The 26374-nt window shown below is 38.5% G+C and overlaps 1 protein-coding gene across 1 annotated transcript in view; it reads left to right on the top strand.

Moving 5' to 3' along the window:
* Nucleotides 1–26374, top strand: part of USH2A (usherin) — a 705277-nt gene that overhangs the window by 294850 nt on the left and 384053 nt on the right. The window contains 3 exon segments of the mRNA XM_047705734.1: nucleotides 557–751; nucleotides 17134–17247; nucleotides 19179–19340. Coding sequence (XP_047561690.1) covers nucleotides 557–751; nucleotides 17134–17247; nucleotides 19179–19340 — 471 coding nt within the window.

Genomic DNA, 26374 nt, shown 5'->3' with positions numbered 1-26374 from the left:
CCCACCCCAAATGCAATTAGGAATGTATCCTGTATATCGTATCTGGTAGAACTTTGCTTTTTCAAAATTAACTTGAAAAACAATTGAATTTGGAAAATTAGATCAAGGTATAAGACAATCACATTTGTGATATTTTTGGGCTAATACGCCGAAGATATAAAAGTGTCAAACCCCTATGTATAATAACAGTCTAATTATCTTGCTTCAGAGGGGTCCATCATTATAGTGTTTGAACTTGTTATCTGCCTACCATCCACTCCTTCTTTATGAGTGATGTTTAAAACATGTCTGGTACGTTCAATGTTTTTGGAAAACCTGGACTAGACTCTAAAGAACGTTATGTCGATGGAGTTTTGATGGTTTTGAAATATCGCTTAAACTGAACGGCTCAAGATGTGCAGTCATATTAAATCAATGCTGAAAAGTTACAACGCTAATAAATTGTATTTATGCTAATGGTTGAGTCTGATTTACTGCGGCCATTAAAAGTGAAGGATGGGGCAATACTCTTCTGAGAACGGCCATTTTCCCTGTTTTCTCTTTTATTCTTTCACAGCTCCACAAAGTGTGCCGACTCCCTCAAGAGTCCGCAGCATAAACGGGTATAGCGTTGAGGTGAGCTGGGACGAACCTGTTGTGGTGAGAGGTGTAATTGACAAGTACGTTCTGCGGGCCTACAGGGAGGATGACCCCCGATCTCCCCGCGTGCCCTCTGCCACTTCCGAGCTTGTCAGTACCAGCACCCTCACAGGTAAAGGTGATTCCTTCGGGAGTACATTTCATGAATATTCTTTTTGACTTGATTTTTTTTAAGATTTTATTTATTTATTTGAGAGGGAGAGAGAATGTGAGAGAGAGAGAGTACGAGACATGGGAGGGGGAGAGGGAGAGGCAGACTCCCCACTGAGCAGGGAGCCGGATGCAGGACTCGATTCCGGGATGTCGGGATCATGACCTGAGCTGAAGATAGTTTCTTAACCAATTGAGCTACCCAGGCACCCTCTTTTTGACCTTAAATAAAAACATTCTTCAAGGGTTCCCCCCCTCAATGAGCTACTCCTATATTTTGCTTGATTAAAAACAGCAAGAGATGGAAGCTTATATCTACCTAGGATAAAGAGGATAATTCTATAATGTCAGTGGGCGCTTATGGACAGGTTCATCACAAGGTTGATACCCTCCTCCCCAGAAAATAAGGTCACAGATGGCCCTAGCTCTTAAACACTCCATACATCTCCTGCAGGGGTCCTAGGCATGCCTATAGGACCAGACTACCTATTTCACCATGCAAAAATGTACTCTTTGGGACCAGCCCAAGTTCACAGCACCATTATTTATTGGAAAATTGTTGATTAAACCTAATTATGCCAAGGTAGAAGAGTATGAGACACCAGCAGTTTGATTGGCAAACCAGTGAATCAATTTCTCATGGGCACCATGCCGGCCATGCAGAATGATTGCAGGGCAACACGCTGGTACATCACACATGTGTCCCATACTCAGATGCACGCACGTGTACTAAGGCAGCAGTTTTCAGTTTCATGAAATGTGAAAGCACATTCAGGTGGAAAGTTAGGTTTAAGCCTTTACCAAAAATAAGTAAAATGCATCAACAAATTTGATAGAGAAAAATTTTCCTCTGTCAAAGAATTTTATAACTTAATGGATTTGAGAATAGGCTTTATTATCCTTCAGTATCTATTGGTCAACCCCCTCTAGCCTTTACCTCCTTATTTAGATCCCTTGGAAACTACCACCCAAATTGATCACCAATTACACAGAATTTCACATCTTCCAGTCCCTTCCTCCCTATTTTACCCACCTGATGAAACCCAACCTGATGACGCCCATAGTTTGCCTTTGCCCAGGCTGCACATTAAAGCTAAGTAGGCGGGAAAAAAATGTGCAGTTGGTCATTACAGATTCTCAGTCCTCATTTTCAAATGGGCACCAATAATGATGCCAACCCTACCATATTTCTAGAATAAGCTCCTTCTCCTATCCTCCTCATTCAATATTTCAGATTTTTCCCAAACTGTCTAGTTGCTAAGCTCCCTTCCTCCTCCAACTCAACTGATAGTCTTATGTATTAGATTGTGTTAGACACCAAGAAGAAACAGAATCTGTCTTATAGCATTTCTGTCACTCTTACTGACAAACATATATATTAATTACATTTCTCTGAGTGATAGGGTTGTTATTAGGGGTTAAATGCATTCATGTTTGCTAAGACATTTAAAATTCTTTTGGCACATTTTAAGCATTCACCATCATTATTATCTGTTTTTTCTTTTCTTTTTTTCTTTTCCTTCCTGTTTTTACAAAGCTTTCCTTATCATATCAAAAATAAAATCTTCCAGAGTCCTCTGGACCCCAACTCTTCCTGCCTTTTCAGCGATGTGACTGGTAATTTTTCTCCCTCCCAATCCTATTTTAACCTCTCTCCACGTGGTTCACAAGCTATGGCCCCAGGACCAGCATCAGCAGCATCACCTGAGACCTCATTATTAATGTCAATTCTCCAGCCCTCCCACACATGTTGAATCAGCAACTCTGGAGGCAGAGCTCAGCCATCCTTGTTTTAATAAGCCCTCCTCATCTGACACTGAAGCATGCTAAAAGTTGGAGAACCAGTTGCCCAGATGAATTCTTCCCAGGACCATTCAAACTCTACCAACTCCCATTGTTAAACATAAACAAACAGACTTAAGCCAATTATTAAAAACCTTCCTTTTATCTAAATTCCTTGCCAACTATGACTCCCTCTCTTCTTCCCGAACTTGCTTCTAGCAAGAAGTATTTATGGATGTTGTCCCCATTTCTTCATTTTATGGGGCTTCTGCACACTTGCCTTGCTAAGGACACCAACAACTTCCATATTTACCTTTCTCAAGAATACTTTACAGTGCTGGTCTCTGGTAACTTCCTAGATTGAAAACCAGTGCAATATGTTACGGGATGTTGCTATAAGATATGTCAGTCATGTGAATGGTGTATAGAGAAAATAAAGTTAGAGAACCACTGACCAATTATATTTATTTTTATATACTCAATCTGTAGAGAACTAAGGAAAAAGTCTCAACTATCAATGCAATTTTGTTAATTTCTCTTCTGGAAACTTGCTTTCTCTTTGTCTTTTCCTTTTTCCTATTACTTTACATTCACTATTTATATTTTAATGTTCAAAGTCACATTATTTTAGTTATATCTATATAAATAGCATCTAGTTTGATTTAGTTTTATATTCAACTTGCAGTTGAATTGGGAGTTTAGCTCATTCACATTTATTTTTATAATTCATCAAATTGCTCTTATTTCTGCCATCATATTTCATACTTTCTGGTTTTGTTATTGTTTTTTAATACTTTTTAGAACTATTATTTTTAGTTCTTGTCTGTGTGGAGTATGAATTCTTTAACTTTTTTTCCTCAAGGAGTCAAAGGTATATGTGCGGTTCACAATTGTGAAATAAAGAGACAAGAACATATATAAGAAGTAATCTTAAAGATTATGGAACATTTAACAGTAAAGAGAAAAGAAAAACAGAAAGTGAGGCAGGGGTAAGGAAGTAGTCAGAGAGCTGGATTTGGTGGCGATGGGAGGAGTGTGGAAATTAGATAGTGGCAGCTGCTTTGTCATTTGGTTGAGATAACAGGGTATTGGGAGAGGAATGTAAGTAAAGTAGGTCATGACCAGTTTTGTGATTGGTCTTAAATTAATCCCCCTTTAGCAATTCTGAAGTGACTTTGGTGAGGTTGTAATGTTTACTTTTGATTGTTAAAGTGGTATTTCTTTGAGACAATGCTGGTGCTGGATGCACAAGGTAATTTAGCTTTATTGGTTCACATAAGGTTCTTTATCGGTTAAGTTAGTGAAATGTGTTGGCATCTTTTCATATATTTCTTTCTGTTATATAGCAAGCTCTTTTATTCTTCATACATGGGTCCTTCTTTGGCTTGGAAGGGTTGCTGTTGTATATATCATTATTACTTCTGGTGGGAAATAGCAGTTTTCAATATTGTCTATTTTTGCAGTCCAGAACACAACTTGTAGAGTCAAATCGATCTAGGCTCAAATTCCAGCTGTGTCATTTGTTAACTGTATGATCCTAGGCACATTAAAAAAACATATCCCTGTATCAGAATTTCTTCATCTATAAACCTTTATGTTATGGAATTGTAGTGAAGATAAAAAAAAATGAATTACCTCTAGAGAATATTTTGCTCAGAACGAGGCAGAGTGAATGTTCAACAAATTCATCTTTATACTCCTTGGTCTCTGAATTCTAAGTTATGACTTTGTAATTGTTTCCCTTTTTGTTTTCTGATTTTTTATTACAGATTCTGCTCTTTGAAACTTCTAAACTGATTTTTAAATTTTTCTGTCCACAGTTCACTTGCCCCATCCTTAAATGTACCTTCAGACTGAGTGTTTGCTCAAGAAAATTAAATCATTTTCAAATCACCTTACTAGGCACTTAGTTTCTCTTAACAAAAAAAAAACTTCACTGGGATTATGCCAGGTCAGCTGAGGAAAAATGGCAGTAGCCTCCTGGCAATAAATAAATCTCAACCCGGGGCGCCTGGGTGGCTCAGTGGGTTAAAGCCTCTGCCTTCGACTCCGGTCGAAGCCCACATCGGGCTCTGTGCTCAGCGGGGAGCCTGCTTCCTCCTCTATCTCCTCTATCTCTCTCTGCCTGCCTCTCTGCCTACTGTGATCTCTGTCTGTCAAATAAATAAAATCTTAAAAAAAAAAAGAATTCTTTAAAAAAATAAATAAATAAATCTCAACCCCCTTCTCCCCAGGTTTGGTGAGGGAGGCTGAGAACCTCTAGGCATTCTGTACCCAGATGGGGGTTGGGTTTGCCATGGGCTCTCTTTCCAGCAGTCCACTTGTTTTTGCCTGGTGTCCTTCCAGATATTTCTAAACGTTTGGTCATTTCATTGGTATTCTTGTAAGGCTGTGGTTCTCCACCATGGGTGTGCACTGAGCTGCCTAGGAAGCTTTAAAAAAAATACTGAAACCCAGGTTCCACCTGCAAAGAGTCTGACTTTTTGGTTTAGGATGCAGCCTGGGCCTTGATGTCTTTAATATCTGAAAATAATTCTCTTGTACAGCCAGCATGGGGAAACACTGGGAAAGGGAGGAGTTTGATACCGTGATCAAGACTTAATTTTACCCAGAAATGCTTATGGCAACTTTCATCTCCCAACCGAAATTTGAAAATGGAAGACAAAAAAAGATAAATGTCTATATAAAAATGATAAGATATTGAAATTAAGTAGATAAAATTAGCAAAGGAAAATCACAAGACAACAAAAATTAAGTGTCTGAGTATTGCAAAGAGGTGGGAAATTATGGTCACACAAAATGCAAAAGCAAAAGGGAAAAAAATGAATATTAACTGAGAGCACTGGAAGAATAGAGTAATGGGGCAGAATATTTACCATTCATGAATCTGGCTACCAGAGGATTAAATGAGATAAATCCCAGTAGCAGTGAAGAGTCCAAGGGTTAACAGCCCCACTCAGGAGCAAATGGGCCCCTTTGGGCTACAGGGTCTGGATTCTGTGCCCTCTGAAGGCCAGGGTTCAGAGCTGAGAGTTCTTGAAAGTTCATTTCCTCAGCTGGAGCCTCAGGGTAGAAAGCCCTGCAGTTATCACTCCAGTGTATCTTTAGACTTGTTGCAAAGGGCTCCAATTAACTCTGGTAGCTTTTGCTGATTTTCCCTCCAGCCCTGTTAACATGCAAAGTTGCTTCCCAGAGAGACAGTCCTGGCATTTCCCTTCAAACCAAGGGCTGCTCAGAAAGTGACTTCACAATTTGATTTGAAATTATGTCAAGAATGAGCGGATTCAAGAATCTGCACATATGCAATATTTTTTTTCTTTTTTTCCCTTAAGATAGTAAACATACAATCTTATCTGCATAGTTAGCACAGCATTTGAGGATAGTGTTAGGGCTATAATTGATACACAGAAAATATTTTTTCAATTCCATTGTTACATTGCATTGAGCTAAAAGTTAGGAGTTATATATTCCTTCTTCATAATAATAAATAATAATAATTAATGATATTTATTATTCACTGTAGTTTAGCTGAAGAGCCTATCATAATCTTTCAGATTACCCAAATAAATCTAAATTTATATAGGAAAATATGTGAAAGACATTTTATTTATAATGGAACTAATACTACAACTTTTGCTACTAAAATTGCTACATACAATAGACTCTGATATTCTTCTTACAGAAAGAAGTTGTGTCGTGCACTGAAGGTCTGCCTCTCTTTCTTTCTCTTCTATAGCCTGGTAGTAATAATGAGTGATTCTCAACTCTCTTGGCCCTAAAGGGATTCCTGGATTGCTTATAAAATACAGATTCTTGGATCTCCCACACAAGAGTCTGTATATTTGAGCTAGGGTTTGTAAATCTGCATTAGACAGAGTGTTCCAGTTGATTCTCTTAAAGAGAGATCACGTATTAAAGAACATGGGACAAGGAGAATGGTCAGGTGAGAAGGTATCATTTTTCACTGGCTGGGCTTGAACTTACCCTTGCTTTGTTTTCTCCTGCCCCTTGTTCCACCTGCACTAGCTTTGCAGGCAGAATAATGCTAAGGACAAGTGGAGAAATAGAGGCAGGGTTAGTAGGGTCTCTGACCCTTAAGGGCAGTGCTTCTGAAAGTCACCCAAGGAAAAGAAATGAGAATTACTAGAGATCTTGGTATCAAGACTCTGACTTAGTTGATACAGAGATGGGTGTGAGATTCTGTGTTTCTAACAAGGCCAACCTTACCGCTGCCCACCCCATGTGTCCAGTAGAAGTCACAGAGCTCAATATTTATATAAGAAATAGGAAAACAAGCAAACGATAAGTTTTAAATTTCATGATGCCCATTGGGTTTAGTGAAAAAAGATCCTGGTGCAATTCAGAGTGTGAAATATAATTGTCACCTTAGTAGTAGAATCTAATCTGCATGCATTTAAGTTACAACATTTAACTACCCATGGTGGGGGGAGGAACCTCTCAAAATAATGTCATGGGCAAAGGATGCTATCTAATCCTGAAGTTGCCAATATCTGTTATCTGGGAAGAATGTGCAAAGAATTTTAGGTTTTCCCAATCACTGACAAAAAAGTAAAACTCATTGTTGGGGTGCCTACAAAAAGAATGGAGAACCAAGAGCCCTAGAGAATCCTTGATTAATGAAAAGTTAGAGGCACATACAAAACCAAATCTACTATACTTTATGGACCATACAAGGAGTTGTCAAGCAGACTTTAAATCATAAGTGATTTTTGCCTTATGCCTGACTTTGGAACTTAACCCCAGCTATCAGTCACTCAGTAAGTGAGATGTTACCATTTCTGTGGTTGTCCATATATGTATATGTACACATATACATATATATGTTATAGAAATAAAAACTATTATTATAATCATCTGAGAAATCTGCAGAGAAACGACTATACTAAAAACTTCAGGGTACCTGGGTGACTCAGTTGATTAAACTCCTGCCTTCAACACCTGTCATGATTCTAGAGTCCTGGGATTAAGCCCCACATCAGGCTCCTTGCACAGTGGGAAGCCTGTCTCTCCCTCTGCCTGCTGCTCTCCTTGCTTGTGTGTTCTCATGTGCCCACTCTCTCTTTCCATTAAGAAAACAAAGTCTTAAAAAATAAACTTCAATGTTTCTTTTTCTGTTCAGTTGGGAATTCTTACTCACAATTGTTAAAACTGCCTATGGATGCTCTTTGTGCAAGCATGCTATTTCTTCATTAGACAACAGCTCCAGAAGTCAAGTATCATATTTTATGTTTATTTAAGTCTTGTTCAGAACCTTGCTCAAGGTAGACGATCAATACACTTTTCTTAAGTAATGAAGAACTAGACAAATGAACAGATGCAGCTTTCTGCTACCACCTCTGTAGTTAATGAAATGTTAATATTGTTATATCCTGCTGAGTTGAGTATTGAACTAGTGGTTCTTACTAAAGTCTCATCAGTGCTATAGTTCTCTAATTTTAGGAAATATTATGCAGAATTATCCCAAGTTAAACATATATGTGGAACTTAATATACATATTCTCAATGAAAAAAACATTGGCAGGGTAAATAGAATTTAAAAATTAGTTCCCAAACTTAAACTTCCTAATGGAACTCAAGTGCTATAATTTGCAATTGAAAATAATAGAAGCCTATATTGCTATAATGCTGATAATTCACAGAACAGAAAATATTCATTTATTAGAAACAAAAGCATTTATCTACTCTTTTCTAGGCTAACGTTAGATCCTACCTTTATAATCTGCTTTTATTGTTTCTTTCCTAATATTTTTTAATTGTGGTAAAATACACATAATAAGCAATCTGCTTTCATACCATTAAAAATATGGTCTCCAAAGTAGATTATCATTTTTTTTAAATCAGAGTTTTATGGGGAAAGATAATAGGGATGAGTTTTCATTTTTATTTAATTGCACTGAAGGGATCCAAATAACAGTGACCTAGACAAGATTAAGTTTTTCTTTTTTCTGGTAATAGGTGTTCATAGTTAGTCAGTGTAGGGGTGGGATGTTGTCAGTGCCAGGGAGCCATCCACCTCCATCTTTCTGCTATACCATCCTAGGGAGGGGACTACTGCCTCATGGTCCAAGATGGCTGCATGAGCTTCAGCCATCCAGTCTGGTTTCCATCCAGCAGGAAGCAGGGATGGTTGAGAAAGGATATGCACATTCACTTCAAAGACATACTTCAGAAGTTATTCCTATATCTCTATACACTTATGTGTACACTAGGTATAGTCATGTGAACTTAAGTCTGTGAACTAAGTTCATAGTCACATGGCTAGATTTAGCTGCTGAGAAACATTGTCCTTATTCAAAATGGCCACTTGTCCAGCTATCATTGTATTGTACTGTGGAAGAGAAGGAAAATCTATCATAGGAAGGTCCTTAGTGGTCTCTGCCACAACAAACTTCAGAAGTAAATTTTCAAAATTCATTTTGATGGTATTATTAAAAGATGAATTTTGAGGAAGTCTTTGCCATTTTTATAGTACCTTATAAATTAATATTCCATGTTTGTAGATTATTACAAACTATTTCTTTAAATGTAAATCTTGAAAGAAATGGTCTGCAAAAATTCACAGGACAAAAATATGGCCTATGACATAAATAGTAAAAATAGAAATGATGTAATGTTCCTGCTTAGCTAATGTAGAAGAATTTCATTAGGTAATGCAGTGTTGATGAGTTAATAGCTTTGTCTAACTCTGCTGAATACATAATGTGCCTGAACTACTTGTACATTGTGAAATCTCCAGATAGGCCTTTTTATAAGTTATTCATTTTCTTTTATGCAGTAAGAATCTGCAGTGCAGGGTGCGGATTTCTTTTTGGTAACATGTTGTACCATGGTTAAAAATGATGGTGACGTATAAATTTTGCTGCATAGTGATAATCAACTAGGCACGTTCATAATACTAGAAATACTTCAAGTTTGCCGGTCATATTTGATAAAGAAAAAAAATAGTTACCCCCAATTATTCTGTTTTCTAACTTCTGACCATTTTATATGTGTATTGCTATTGGAACTAATAAAAAACTTTATATGTGTGTATAAATATTTTATATATATATATGTGTGTACATATATATATTTATCTCCATGTCCAGTGTTGTACTCATAAAGCACCTGAGTACACACTTGCATGGATACAGGATTTCTTATGAAGCAGTTGTTTTTAAAAGGGAATATTATAGACATACACACTTGTTCATTTTGGAGGATAAGTGTGCTACTTTCTGTTTAAACACAGTAGGATTTAGAAATAGATTTGAAACTTTTAACAAATTTTAAGGTTTGATCTTAAATAATTTGCTATAAAAAGTATGCTATTCCTTTTAGTGACATTATTTCAATCCATCTCTTTTCTTCTTGTAGAATGAGGGTTTAGGTTGAAGAACAAGAACCATAATCTTGGAGACAGAAGATTAGTAGGTTCTCAGCTCTGCTGTTAGACCTGAGCAATACCTTCTAAACTTAGCCCTGTAGCAGGCCCATCTGTACAATGGGATAATAGTATGGGATGCCCTCTGGCAGGGGACCTGGGACTCCCATCATAAGGGATGACTTTCATTTTTCTTTTCTTTTCCCACGGTCTCCCCACTTAATTGAGTCCAGTAATTTCTCAGAGAGTCCTAATGATTCCAGTGTTGGCCCCTGAGGTTAGATGAAGAGTTAACATGAGTGGATGGCTTCAAACCTATTGCAGAATTAGAATGAAAATGACAGAAACTATAGTTCTTACCGCAAAGACATTGATTAAAAATTTGAGGTTAGATGTAAGCCTGCTGAGAGAATCTTAAATGGGTAGCAATTTAAGGTCAATTAAAATCCCTGTTTAAACCTTTCTCAAAGACTGGGATAAGACCCTATGTCTTATGAAGAAAATAAAAGATAAATTTTTTTTCCTCTTTGTAAGCATCAAAATCTGTTTAGTTTTTTGATCCAAGGTATATGACTTTCTGTAATCCTGACTAGAAGTTTTAAACAAGATCGGAAAGACCCTTTGAAAAAAAAAATTAAATGCAAAAAATTAGTGCCCGAGTTTTCAAAGGATTACCATAGGTTTAGGGTAAGGCTGTTTACTGTTCCACTTTTTGGTTAAAGTGAAAACCGTCTTTCATTTTATAAATACTAGAGACCCTTATTCTCATTCACAGTATTACCGAAAAACGCAACAATAACAAATTGCCACCTTCCTAGGCTATTCAGAACCAAGGGAGAAGCAACCTGGGTGTGTTTCCAGATCTCTGTTAGACCATTAAATTTTCATCCATATTTAACAAATGTCATTATTCAGTTTCATGGGGTCACTGTGTCAAAATGTCTGTGTTAGAACTTTAATTTATTTTCAGAGGTTCCTTTAACTAGGCAGAAAGCATGGCGTGTTGGATTGATTTACTCTCTTTAAACCATCCACTTGGTTGGTTTGCAGGTCAAAACTTATTCTGGGATGTATACTTAAAGCATTAGAATTTATCAGCACTGCCGAATCTGACACCAGAAAATCTCGCTCTCTTCTGCTTTCTGTCCTCTGGCTGGTTTTCTCTGAAGAGGTGGGTTCTTCCATTATGTCTCCAGGTAGCCAGAGCAGCCCTGCCTGTGTGGTATCCCTTACCAGATGGCCCTCTTAATAAATGCCTTGCTCTTGCCCACCCTCACTTTCTTGATCCAAATGTGAAATGCCAGCAAATAAATAAGAGCATTGTACTCTGATGAGTTCTCTTGAGATGGAGACAAGCCCTGGGGAGAAGAAGCTAGAAACAGCTTTTCTGTTTGCTGGACTGCTCCTAATTACTGGCTAGTAGGTAGAAGAAACTGTTTAGATAATACAGAATTTAAAGGGAAAGAGAGGGAGGGAGGGAGGGAGGGAGGGGGCCAGAGAGAGTCAGAGAAAGAGGGAGTGTGCATATTATTTCAAATGCCTTTGCTAACAGGAAAATTCTCCTGGATTGTTCAAGTCCATTTGAAATAGTGGGCGTGATCTTTGCGAGGGGACCCCAGACTCTGGTCTCAGGGTAGGCAATTGCTGTGTGCAGAGCTCACTGTCAGACGAAAAGTGCAGCAGAAATAAGTGGCTAATGAGAGGAGAGCAGCCAGTTCTTTAATTGAATTAAAAGCTGGGTGACATCAATGCAGACACCTGTCCAATTACAGACAGGCCAAGGTGTTTACCATTGCTGTACAAGCGCTTCGAAGATGACAGAAATCTTTCCGCCCACAGATTAACATAATGAAGGAGAACAGATTACAGTGGATGCCGGCCAAACACCTAGGTTGGCAGCTGGGGGTGGGCTGGGGGAGGGAGGAGGAGCCTGTTCAAGTATGTAAATAGAAACGGGCTTTTCTTCTTCTCCAAAATGTGTGTGGCTTTCAAAAGGATGCCATTTTGCTTTGTGTCTCGGGCTTGGTTTCCGGGCAGAGCATTTGTACTTGTCTGCGTTTAGTCAGAAGAGTTAATCATAAAATTCCAACGTCATAGCTGGCTCTTCTGTTGTCCTCCTGCCTCTTGGCACTCAGAGTTCTATTAGAGGCTCAAAAGCTCACACCGCTGGTGTCAGCTCCGCAATGATTTTCTCTTAGGTAGTCGGGCTGCCTCCAATTGCTAATATTTCTCTTTGGCTCCTTTGAAACTTGAGGCTAGAGCAAAGGAAAGAACGTGCTGGAAATCATCCTCATTGGTCGAAAGAAACAATGTCTGTCACTTTGCCGACTCACTGGAAAGTGTAGAATGGGAATGAGGGGGTCCCTTCTAGTGGGGGAAATGGCCCAGTGACACTAAGCAGTAGGAAAAGTCTTCGTTTTTCGGTTAGGCATCGAGTGGCAGCTTTGGTAAACCATTTAAGAGCTGCTGGAGAACAGGACCAGTCAAGAAGGAGAGGGACGTGTCCTTTGCGCTCAAGGAGTTCCCTAAATCATTTTGAGGGACTTTTAAATTTCAGGGTTCTCCAGGACAAGGTTCTCTTGCCCTCTGCTAGGTGGAAATCCTCAGAGCACAGAGTTTGGAGTCACCAGGACTCTGGAACTTTCTTCTCTGATGTGCTTTATTCCCGGAAATGAAGTCCTTGTCCCTATTCTTTCAGCTGGGGCTTTCAGCATGCACCAAGGCCCACAGGACTGCAATTCAAAGGGAATATACTTACTTTACTTCAAACTCCCTTGGTGTGGCATGTCAGGATTTCTCAATGTTAAGCATTAATGTAAAATGCATTATCGCTTAGCAGTGAGAGTTCTGGTCCTGCTGGTGCCAATGATTTTAATCTGGTTACCAACACTCCTGTGTTTCTTGGGATACTAACACTTTTAAGACATCAATAATGCTTACTTTATGCTTATTGAATGTTTTTTTTTCAGCTCATCCTCTTCCATTATCAAAAGGGACTGGCAGGTTTCCTGACATGGTTGGGACCATTTTCTGATTTCACAGAGTTTTGTGGCTGAAAGGGAATTTGAGAGGTCATCTGGCTGGCCTGGAGTTAGGGACGGTTTGAAATTCAAAGGGAAAAAAGGCTCCTCTGTGATATCTCTCAAAGAAAGAGACTCATATCCCAGCCAATCTTAACATTTCTCACTGTCAGGATATACTTCTTTATTTTAAATAGCCAAATGTCATAAAAGGAGATTACCCCACTTTCTCTTATTGGGTTTTCTTTTTTTTTTTCTTTTTTTTTAAAGATTTTATTTGTTTATTGGACAGAGAGATACATAGCAAGAGATGGAACACAAGCTGGAGGAGTGGGAGAAGGAGAATTAGGCTTCCTGCCCAGCAGGGAGCCCAATGCAGGACTTGATCCTAGGACCCGGGAATCATGACTTGAGCCGAAGGCAGACCCTTAACCGACTGAGCTACCTGGACATCCTCTCTTACTGGATTTTCTACAGATATATCTACAGATATATATACACAGAATAGACGCAGAAGAATATATTCTTCTGCCTAGGACTCCTTTGAAATATGTCCCACTATATATTTTTCAGCATTATTTTTAATATAATGCTGAAATGTACGTTCAATGATTATCCTTCTTTCTCTTTGTCTTTAATTAAATCTAGATCTCCTATCACATTGGACTAAAAAGTCCAGATCTTACAAATGCCCTTGTCCACTTGTCATATACACAATTCTGTTTTATGTATTAACGTATGTATTACTGTTATCATTAGGAGCCTTTGAGCTCTAATATTTTCTTAGAAACCTTGTAAAGATCATATGTATTTGATAGCATCTTTCCCAGAAGAATAGAGAAAAAGAAATGGGAATATTTTTAGATGATGATATATTGTCATAGTAGTACTACCAATTTTTTCTTTGTTTTGGGTTTTTGGTTTTTTTTGTTTTGTTTTGTTTTTCAGGAGAGTGTATAATCTAAGTAAGACTCTGACTCTTCAAATGAGGCCACTAGGCCAGTAACTCAATGATCTCTATGGATATATATCTCCAAGAAAACTACCTTAATTAATATCAGGGAGAACATACTTACCCTCTTTCTTTGGTGACAGCAGAACTTCTCATAACCATCAACTTTAATCCATCTTCATAAACACTCCATATTGAGAAACAAGATGTAAACCACATGTCCCAAACAAAAATATGACTTTGTTCTGAATTGGGGAAGGTGGCTTGGTTAACCAGCCCCCTCCCAATCACTCACTGTAATCTGACAAGAGGGGAGTAAGTGCTGAATCTTGGGCATCTGGGTGGCTCAGTTGGTTAAGCATCTGCCTTCTGCTCAGGTCTTGATCCCAGGAGATTGGGATTGAGCCTCCATAAGTCTCCCTGCTCAGCAAGGAGGTTGCTTCTCCCTCTGCCCCTGCCCTCAGCTAGTGTTGACAAATACCAGATATTTTTGAAGGATAAAATGGCTAGAAACGTATCTCACAAGGTTACTTTAGTTTTGAGTCTGGACTTTTGGGATTGTGGTGAAACATTAAGAAATGGGAAAACAAAGCTTATGAAATAGTTGAGGCTGTCAGGTCTGGATCTGGAGCATATTGAGAATGAAATGCTAGTGGGACATCCAGATGGGGTGTATGAACTGCAGGTAGAGATGCAGAACCAGAGCTGGGGAGAGATGTGAAGTCCGTAGATGCAAATGAGAGACGGGGCTTGATGAACTCACAATGGTAAGTGTTTAGAAGAAGAAAGAAGCCTGAAGATACTACCTTGTAGAACAAGAGCTATTTAAAGGACTCCAAAGGGAAGAGAGCTAATCAGGTCAAGGAAAGAAAGTAGCTCTCAAGAGCTAAGGAAAACAACTGGGGAAATTCAGTGGCACAGAGATTGCTGAGGGAGTCAAAGCCCAGTTAAGTAGAGGGAAGATAAGGATTTGAGGAAGGGTGACTTGATCTGACATTTGGAGATTACTAGTGATTTTTAAAAGATAGAAATCTGGATTTAGTGGCACAGTGTGGGCAGGAAACTGGGTTGCAGTAGTAACGGCTTGGACTGACACAGCCTCTGCTAGATCTCTCTCTTTACACAGCTCTGTGTCAAGCACTTTACACTCCTAAATTCATTTAATCTTGTTAGTAATTCTATGAGCTAAATTCTCTACTGCCCCCAACTCACAGTTGAGAGTTGAGACCTCTCCTTCAAGGCAGGTATTCTTTTAACTGTTTACAGTTAAGGAAATTGAGACGCAGAGATCTGAACAACTCGTCCAAGCCCACACAACAAATCAGTAGCAGAACTGGTGTTTGGATCCAGGCAAACACGGTGTCTCTTCTTTTGACCACTTCACCACCGCGTGATGAGATGTGTAGGTGACAATGTGTGCTTTCTTTTAAGACATCTAGTGGAAGGAGAAAGAACTTCTTAACCCACTGAGCCACCCAGGCTCCCGGACAAAGAACTTCTTAAAGCAAATTTGGAATGCGGGTCATGGTCTGGGAAGTTCAAGAAGTAACAGTCCCTGTGGCAGGAATAAAGGAGAGGAGAAGATTAGGATGTGAGGCTGGTTCCAGATTAGAGGGAGCTGAATTTGGCATGAGGGAGTCATGCATGTTTGTGTGTGTGTGTGTGTGTGTGTGTGTGTATGTATTAGGTCACTGTCTCAGTGTCTTCTTTGGCCAAGAGTTAAGGTGATGGTGCCAAGTGCAGCAGAGAGGGCTCAGGGGTCCAGAGCAGTGCTTGAGGAGCTGTTAGAATGAAGGCTTGGCAGCCAAGCCATCACTGGGGACTGACACGTGGGAAGTGCCCAAGTAGGCAATAGCTCTGATCTTTGCTCATTTGATTTTTTAAAAAATTTCTATTAGGGAGAGGGAATAGGAAAACATATATATTAAATTTTGTGTTTGAAGGATGCAGGCTGTTACCAGTATCGGCATATTTAAATAATAATACATTCTCTAGGCTACTGAAGGTTTACAAAATAAAGGGATATCATGACTGAGACCATCTTTTTTTAAAAGAGTGTTGATAATCGTGGCACCTGGGTGGCTCAGTCCTTGAGCAAGCCTCTGTCTTTGGCTTGGGTTGTGATCCCACTGTCTTGGGGTCAAGCCCTGCATCAGGTTCCCTGCTCAGCGGGAGGCCTGCTTCTCCCTCTCCCACTCCCCCTGCTTGTGTTCCCTCTCTCTCTGTGTCTCTCTCTGTCAAATAAATAAATAAAATCTTAAAAAAAAAAGAGTGTTGACAATCTATGTGGTTAGGACTAAAGGCAACTGAAAAATGTCCACAGTAAAAAACAATGGTGAACAAATATACAAATTATATTTTTGATACTTCTTTAATTCCTGGGATCAAGTAAATAAAGAGCTTCTGCCTTGATTATGAACATTAGTAAACAAAATGTGCTTTCATTTCTACAGGTACTTTTAATTGCTGAACAAATCTTAGATATTCACCACTAAGCCAAGTTAATTCGACACCTCCATGTGTACCACTTCTGTTTAAGACAGGTGTCTTAATTAAATAAACTAATAATTTTGCAAGGAGAAGCACAAAAGCATAATTATCTAATTTGCTAATTGTTCAACTATGTTGATTTGCATATTTGTTAGTTGTAACATGAACAAATAGTTTGTATATGTGTATCCTACCGTTAAAAGTAATGAAGCCACTCTTGGGATTAGCATTTCCTAAAGTGTGTTAATAGATGCTATGTAAAAAGGACTCTCATTGAATAAGGTTGAAAAATGCTAGGTTAGAGAAAATTGAATAGTTTTATTCTGCAGGAGGTCTAGAATCCTAGAATAGGATAATATGCATCTTAACTATCAGATACACGGTGCTCTGCTTCATGAACTATGTATGGAAACCCATATTTGCAGGGGAACATCTCAGGGCACTAATGTTCTGAGGCGCACATTTGGGAAAATGCTGTTTCAAGTTGTTTTAACAATAAGTTGGTATCAATTTTTTTTTGCTAGTCACTCTGTTCTGTAATCAGCACATAGGCAGGAAAATGACTTAAAGGGGCATATTTTTTTTGTTTGTTTCTGTGTCTCTACATCTCTCTCTCTCTCTCTCTCACACACACACGCACACACACACACACACACTGCTCTTTATAGCTGCTTACGGTAAACATGCAAACCTCCTTTTTCCCCTTTTTATTATAGGCATAGTGACAGGCTTGCTACCCTTCAAAAACTATGCAGTAACCCTAACTGCTTGCACTTTGGCTGGCTGTACCGAGAGCTCACAGGCATTGAACATCTCTACTCCACAAGAAGGTAAAGTAATTTCAAAGGTCTTGACTTCCACATTTCAGTTATGAATAATAAAATAGGAGAAGAGCTAAATGCTGCAAGGCCATTTGCTGGAAAACCCCAACCTAATTTGATGACAAAGTGCATTGCCAGGCCATAATTGCTCCATTTTTTGGGGGGGTGCGAAAATGAATCAAACTCCATACCCTTTAATGACATGCATCTTTAATAGCTGTAATGCAGATTAATGGGCTTTTTAATTGCTGTTACATTGTTCATGCAAGAGCCTTGTCATTAATATGAAGCATCTGAAAGATTAATGAAAGCTTCCTCATTTTACTATGGCTCAGAAGTAAATCTAGAGACAGTCTGACTAAAAAGAATTGATTGTACGGCACAGTATGAAATTGAGAATCAAACGGTTGATTTCCATGGTCTCTTTGAACTGCTAAACACCAGCACAGGCAACAATTATTTCAGTATGATGGAGCCTCGAAGTGCTGGTTGAGGCATTATTAATCACTGCTCCGTTCCTTCTGACTGAAGTCTCACTTTTGTTGTACTTGGAACTTACAAACTGTTGGCATAAATTAATGTTTCAGCAAGCATACGTTAGGAAGGCAGTGAGAAAGAGAAAATATTTTAGCACTCCAAAATAAAAGCTTTGCTCAAGCATTAGAACGCATCGCTTCAAGAAATAACAGCCCTCCAAACACTGGAAGCATTGTTACTTCATATTTCTCTCTCCTGGATGAGAGGAATTACACATCGCTTCTACTCTCTAGCTGTCAAATTATTTAGGAGATTGAAAAGCTTGATCTTCTGGGGAAGAGTCAGCCAGTCTGTCCCTCAGCATCCGTCCGTCCTCCTTCCTGACTCCCTGTTTCCCCTTCCCTCTTGCAAATCCTTTAGCAAGTACCCATCACACAGAAGACATGAAAGAGAAAGACAGTGGCCCATGTGATGAACCAGGTTAGAGGGGTCTGTGAAATCCTTCATGTGACCTTGCCCCAACGAGAGCCTCCTCACCTGGACTACGCCATCAGTGACCTGTCATCCATGTTTTCTCAGGGTTCTCTTAGTCAAGCCTGTGGAGAGTTAAGCCTGTTTCTCTTACTGGGGCGTTGCTTCTGCTGTGCCCCATGACCCATGTGATAGTCTTCTCCTTTTTCAAACGCTTCCACCAGCCTCAGTGTGGGACAGGAATCCTTATTTTCTGGATGCCCCCTACCCTTTCTGTCCAGGTTTTGCCTAAAACCTACTTCACAGCTTTATCCCAGAGGGATTCCTAATGGCCCAGTTCACCATTCCCTCTTCATTAATTAAGGAATTCCCAAATTCCAGCTTTTCCTTAAAGTTATAGCCAATGTACCAAACCAAAGATGTATTTAGGGTCCATATTTTAAACTTTAAGTTCCTGTGAATCCGATTTATTCACCATTACAGAAAATGAACAGAACCTTATTTAAGAAAAACAAACTTACAGTGTCATTTTCATCTATAATTAACTCAATTGTTTCCATACTTGCTGGTTAATTCTACAGAAACACATAAGTTTTTTCATATCTATTATGAACCACCCTCCCCAGCATTGCCCACCTTAGATCAAAAGCTCCTCAAGGGTAGGGACTCCTTCTGTCTAATTTGCTTTAATAGGCACAGCCCCAAGTAGAGATTATGGGTTAATAATACTCTTGATGAAGTAATGCAAGCATCAGTCAAGTGAACTAGGGTAATACTCCCCATCCATCATTAATGCAAATGCTCATAAATTCAGGACAGTTATTTAGTACTGTTCCTAAAGCAATTACTGACAAGTTGCCCACGAATCAGAAATATTTCTATGCATGGAATATCAGATTTATTTCATGACTTATTGGTTTAGGTCTGAAAAGTTTGAATTAGAAAAGTAAACTAAAATTAGACTCTATGAATCTTCCCCCCCTCCCCCACAGCCCCACAGGAAGTTCAGCCACCAGTAGCCAAATCTCTTCCCAATTCTTTGTTACTATCCTGGGATCCACCCAAAAAAGCAAATGGTATTATAACTCAGTACTCTTTATATATGGATGGGATGCTAGTCTATTCGGGCAGTGAAGAGAACTACACGGCCACAGGTAAGACTCCTATAGGTATTGGTAAATAGTTTTTGTCTATGTTAGACTATGTGTATTGCAGATAGATGTAGTCTGTAATTGTCTGAAAGTGTGGTCTTTAAAATTGGGGTCCTTATTCTGTCTCCTGTCATTTGGTCCCCTTGAGTGGTCCCTAGTCCCACTCACCATGCCTGGTTGAGTCAATATCATATCAAACAAATTCTACTGTCGCATGAGTTAACTACTTTGACATCTTCATGAATGCAGGATAATATTAAGACTCAGATGTGTGACTCAGTGTCGTGTGAATTTGGGGCCATTTGAGAAGAAACATAGTATATATGTTGAAATCACATTATAACGTGTGACAACACTCGAGTAAAATGAAGTAAATTGCTGAAAACTCGTAAAATGCAAGATGCCTTTTTTATGTCTTGTTGCCTGGTATCTGAATCATGCTTATATTTGTGTAGTAATTTTAGTGGCTATATATTGTATAACATTTTATATACTATATGTGACTATCTGGTAAGACATCATGAATCAAATATTGACTGAGGAAAAACTGAGGTCTAGAGATATGACATTCTTCATGAAAGGTCACAACCAGGGAGAGACAGAGACAGGATTCATTATTTATTCAGTCCTCCACACTAATGCCAGCTGCTAAGGTTGTAATAGAGAATCAGCGGCACGCTGGCCCTCCTCTGTTGGTGCTTGTGGCTTCAGGAGGAGACACAGAGATGTGGGGATGAGGTCTTTGTGGACAGAGCTATGGCATTTACCCAGTGGCAGCCTCAGGGTTTACATTTTTTTGGGTCCTCTCTAGACTGAGAACCTTCAAGAGACATGATATATTATTTTTAAAAAAAGACTATTACTTTAATATTTTATTCCTTGAAGTTGGATAGAGTTCTGTAATACATGCTCTAGGAGGTAAGTATGAATAGTACCCCCAGGTTATGAATGAGGAAACTGAGGCAGAGAAAGATTAGGGAACATCTGCAAAATTACACAGCCCACGAGTGGGATTTTGATACCAATCCAAACATTCTGGCTGTGATGGAAAGCATGTGGTTTTAAAACAAGTTACTTTCCTTCTGAGACTTAGTTTCTGAATTTGTAAAATGGCAACAACTATGGTTTTCAAGATTTTAAAGAGAACTAGAGCTATAAATAAGACACCTAACATGTTCTTAGCACTTAGTAAAGAGAATACTCTTAATTCCTGTAGAATACAGAGTTCATGTTTTAAACTTTTAAAAAAATGGGCTAATCTTGGGACACCTGGGTGGCTCAGTTGGTTAAGCAGCTGCCTTCGGCTCAGGTCATGATCCCAGCGTCCTGGGATCATGTCCCATATCGGGCTCCTTTCTCCGCAGGAAGCCTGCTTCTCCCTCTGCCACCCTGTCTGCCTGTGCTCTCTCTCTCTCTCTCTGACAAATAAATAAATAAAATCTTTTTAAAAAATGGACTAATCTTACCTGAACAATATCTGAAAGCATTATTTTAATTAAATATGACAGACCAAAGAAATTACTTCAAATAAAATGAACATATTTTATGGAATGAACTATACACATGAGTTAATAATTAATATAAGACACTTCTGTAGGACCCAAAAAATGTCATCATGCGTAATAGGAAAACACATCTTTTAGGCCCAGTAAAGACATTTCCTTTGAGAAGCCTTCTCTGATTCCCAAGTAAGAGTTGATCTAATGAAGATACGCTCTTTGGGAACCTGTGTGCCCCCTCTGTTTTGTGTGTGTTATCTTTGAATAAGGGTACTTATTTACTTGTCAGTTTGTCCTTCTGAACCCCAAGCTTCAAAGACATGACTATAAGTGTCTAGTTCATTACTGTATCTCTAGGATTTATCACAGAGTGGGTATAGACAGTGTTGAATAAATGAATGAATAAAGTCGGGTGATTGCTGGGAACAGAAAAAGAAGCTAGCAAAGGGGAAATTCTGGAGGGTAGGAGTATGGTGGGAAAGAAAAAGTTACAGAGAAAAGGAGAAAGAAAAGTAGAAAAAGAAACTAAGATACCTTCCATGGGTAGACATGAGTGCTGGCCCAGTCCATAGGGAAGTTGTGTGGCTGACGGCAGGTCTCAAAATGTAAACCTTGACTATTTCCTAATTGTGCAGAAGGCCGTATGTGGTGATGCTGTACACAGTCAGAAGAGCAGTATGGGGACGACAGGAGCCCAACATTCACATTGATTTCCAATACTACTTCCAAAATGCTATGAATTCTGTATTTTGTTTGATTGAAGCACAAACAGAACCATATGACTGGTGTCTACAGTGAAAAATCTTGGCAAATGTTAACATAGTGGATTAGTACAATAGATGCCCCCAAATAGAATACAATGTAAAGAAAGGGAGACATTTTTGTAGTGTCCGCAACCATCTTCTCCTGCCACAGAGATAAGAGATTCTTTAATGGTTCTCATTTTTAATGTAGATTTTTAAAGATTAAATCTTAGGTATTATTATTATTATTATTATTATTATTATTATTATTATTATATTTTTACTCTAGCCTTCTTGGCTTCTAATAAGCAACTGGATTTCTTGCTGTTCTCATCCCCAAATAGCAGAAGATACAAGGCACATTGAGACCGCAACACAAAGGAGAGAAAGGAAGCCAATAACATTATGATGGCATTCAAAGTCATGCATGATTGTTCTAACATTAGAGCTAGTAAAACCAAGCCTGGGGAGGTTAAGGAATTCTAACCCATATCAGAGGAACCACTTCAAATCTAGATCTGATTGGCCCCAGAGGCCATGCTTTCATTCTTTCCACATTCTGTTACTCAAATTATTACATATTATCTTATTTTTTTCATAAATAAATCTTATATATTATTACACATTCCCATAATGTGTAAATGTTTTATGTAAATATGTAAATTATCAACACATTAACATAAACATATCATGTAAATATGCAAATATTTACACCACATGTGAATGCTACATAATATGTAAACATTACATATTTACATAAATAATTATTACAAATTATTATATATGATTGTATTTTTTCCTCTGAACAAAACTGACAGGGTGACCAAAGCCTGATTGCAAACCCCAGAGCACCCGTGTTGTTCTTTTTTGGGCTGCCATAACAAAATACCACAGACTGGCTGGCTTAAACAACAGAAATTTATTTCTCACAGTTCTGGAGACTAGAAGTCCAAGATCAAGGTGTTGGCAGGTTTGGTTTCTCTCGAGGCCTCTCTCCTGGGCTAGCAGACAGCTGCCTTCTCACCACGTCCTCCCAAGGTCTTTCTCCTGTGCACGCAGACCTTTCTTACCTGGTCTCTAGTCCTGTTGGATTAGGGTCCCACCCTTGTGATCTATTTAACCTTAATCACCTCTTCAAAAGTCCCATTTCTGAATATAGTCACATTGAGAGTTAGAGTCTCAAAATATGAATTTGGGGGAACACAGTTCAGTCCATAACAGCCTCTAAAGGGAGTGTTTTCTTCTACTATGAGGGTAGACTGAATGCCCACTTCTGTATAGATTCTCAAGTCATGTGAGGATTGAAGAAAGTGACCTTAGGATCCCTTTCAGCTCAAAGGTTTTGTATCTGTAACAGTCCCTAATTCCAGGTCATTTACTCTTCGAAGTCTACCTGTCCACTGGGAATCGCAGAGAAGACACAAGGAGAAAGGGACTCTGTCTGAAATCAGCCAGGAGAAGGCTGATAGAGGACCTTGCCCTGGTCATTTGAACAGGTTCTAGCCTGTCCAGACACTGAATCTGGGTCCTGTTCCATTGTCAGATGCATCCATGACATCACTGGTACTTGTTGCTTGCCCTTGTGTCCTTTCCGTGCGGAGCGTGGTTTGGGGGCAGAGCGTCCCCTGGTGAGGGCTGGCGCTGTCAGCAGCTGTGAGAGTCTAGGACTACCAGAGCGGGTCTCTTCACTGCTGAAACGCCGATTCACAGGGAGACAGAGAAATGGAAGATGCAGTCTCATGGAGTAGAGAAATAATTGATAATAATATTTTTCAATTATAAAAGCACTATATGCTTATTGGAGATAATTTAAAACGTCCAGATGTCTAATACCTGAGAATCCCACCATACCGATAGAAACTCAGTATAAGACATAATTCCTGCTAGTACCTTATTCATGTTCACAAAATTGATCTGTAATGTATAATGTTGAACCCTTGCATATTCCCTCACTATGACTGTATCCCACTTTAGGAGGCATTTTTCCTGAAAATATTTTTTTTAATATTTTAATACTAACATATATCCCATCCAAATGTATGCTAATACATACATTAACCACTTGAAAGAGTTCAAATTTCTAATTTATCTCTCCTTTTAATATGTTGTGACAAATATTATTGTATGTAATCTTATTTATTAGATTCCCAAAGGGGAACAGCTAAGTCAAAGGTAGTGAACCTTTCCGAAATATTGGATATACATTTTCCTACTGTTTCCCAGAAAAGTTCATCAGCAGGGCATGTTACATTCTTAAGTCTTTGATAATTTTGCAAGAAAAAATATTATTTTTTTTTGTTTGCATGTTGAACTACTAGGTAGAGGGTATACTTTTTGCATGTTTCTTAGAGATTTATACTGTACTTTCATTCAGCTGATTACAGCCTTGATGACCAAAGACTTAATAGGTGAGGAATAATTTTGAAACTTCCTAAAGAGCTGTGTTTGATATTCTGTTTTGCCTAGTTGTAATCGTCTGCACTATTTAAAATTCCTTGTCTTCTACCCTATCAAAAACTTCCTTAATAACCTGGTTTTGGTGTCCTCCTAAATATTCACAGTATCACTTTTTTTTTTTTTTTTTTTTTGCTTCACTCTTACTCCATTTATTTGTAGCATCCTCTTAAGTTCCTGCATGGAACCAACATCCTTCTCTTATGTGTAGCAAATGGGTCTTGCTGCCACGGTGAATACAGGTAAAAGTAAATGCATTTCAATTCAGCAGCCACTTAGAATCTCGGTGGTTTGCTTTTTTTTTTTTTTCTTCTTTCTCTTAAATATGAAGCATTAAAAGTCAAAGGCATTGCTGCACCTTGAGTTAGTACAAAATATATTTAAAAATGCATACAGTTCAAATTTTTTGCCTTGCATAGGCCATAAGCTAGTAGTATGGTGGGTCAGTTGTGACACTGAAAAATGAATCCAGTTAGAGAACCTCCCGAAGACTGTTGATGTTTGCTATAATAAATAGCACACGCTTTAAGTCAAACTTTTTCATTCTGTATTCAAAGGTAATGGATTTTTCGTAACCATAGTAACCTTGGTGTATTTCTGGATAAATACATGAGGTATATACATTCTAGTTTTATTTTTGAATATAAACTACCACATTATGTATTACTAATAATATGAAAAATAGGATGTAGGTTAGTATAATGACAGCTTAAACTAGTATGCATTTTTCTTCTGCAAAAAATAAATATTTATCAAAAGTATAGGTTCAATTAATTTTTCCCCCAGTTTTGTGGTATTCTGGTGGTGCCATTTATCTTTTTTTGCAAGATCTCCATTAATCTCTTATTTCTGTCCCATAACAGATTTTTAAGAATTTTGAGGTAAAAACAATTGTGCTTTAAAGCTTATGATTAAAAACATTATTGAAAGATTGAAAGACCTATATTGATGTCACCAATAAAGCTATTGTGAGCCACTTAAGATGTATGTATATAGTATGTTCATAAAGAGGCAGAAGAAAAGAAAGCTTTTGTGAGGCCGTTCAACATCCCAGGATTGTTTCAAAGTTCAGGCTAGATAGCATCCTGATTGATGATGACTATCGAAACTGTAGCCAACCAGATCATTCTCATTTTAAATGAGCACCCTACCAGAAACTGGCAATCTTTAAGAAGTTTGTGAGATGTTTCAGGGAAGCCTACAAAGTTTTCGGAAACAAGGATAGCAAGATGGTGGGAACTGAGAGAAGTATAACTATGCATGTGACAAGGGCGTTTATGTGAGTTGTGGGAACTGGGAAAGAAAGAACAGTGTTCCCTCTGGACAGTTTCTTTTTTATGACACAGGCTGTCGTTGGTGAATCTACCTAAACCATTGTTGAGAACTCCTAGAACTCCAGAGGAGTAAAGGTCGATAAGGACTCTGTGATGTACATATCTGACACCAAACCATAAAACACATAGGTTTACAAGTGTGTCGCCTAATAAATCTATAGTAGTCTTATGATTGAGTAAGAGTCGCTGATTTCTAGCACCAGACAAGACATCTTCCCACTGCTACCTCCTCAGAACCTATGCTTCTGTCACTGAGGCTAAGGCAGTAAAGAAGCAAAGATAAGGGGCGCCTGAGTGGCTCAGTGGGTTAAAGCCTCTGCCTTCCACTCATGATCTCAGGGTCCTAGGGTGGAGCCCTGCATCAGGCTCTTTGCTCGGCAGGGAGGCTGCTTCCTCCTCTTTCTCTGCCTGCCTCTCTGCCTACTTGTGATCTCTTGTCTGTCAAATAAACAAACAAAATCTAAAAAAAAAAAAAAAAAAAAAAAAAAAGAAGCAAAGATAACAGCAATGTAAGGTGTGTGTGTGTGTGAGAGAGAGAGAGAGAGAAAAGGAAAAGAAAGATGAAAAACAGATGAATATCTGGTAAAGTTAGATAGTAAGTATATCTTTAACCAACTAAAAAGTGCAAAAAATTTTGGGGATTTTTTTTGGGGGGGGTCTCATTTGCCAAGGTCAAGAAAACCATGTTTTCTTTCTCAGCAAAATAGAAATGTTCATCTTGAATCTTCCAAACACTTAAGTCTGATGATGAGAAATTTATTGCAGAAGAAGCTGTATTGCTTATGGCACAATAAAAAGCATTTAAAGGTTGGGTACTTCTAACCAAGGGTTATAAGGAACCTTATCAATTCTCTACAAATTTGAGCTAAATTATATTCATTTCCACTGATGGTTTACAAAAGATTCTTTCTTAGCAAACTAAAACTTCACTTTAACCTTGATATTTTCTGGACTTTTGCATTTTTGAATACCCCAAGGCAGTGCATTTAAATCACTCCTTTTACATA

This window comes from Lutra lutra, chromosome 15, assembly GCF_902655055.1.
Source record: "Lutra lutra chromosome 15, mLutLut1.2, whole genome shotgun sequence".
Classification (NCBI taxonomy): Eukaryota; Metazoa; Chordata; class Mammalia; order Carnivora; family Mustelidae; genus Lutra; species Lutra lutra.
This window is presented reverse-complemented; position numbering and strand designations above follow the sequence as displayed.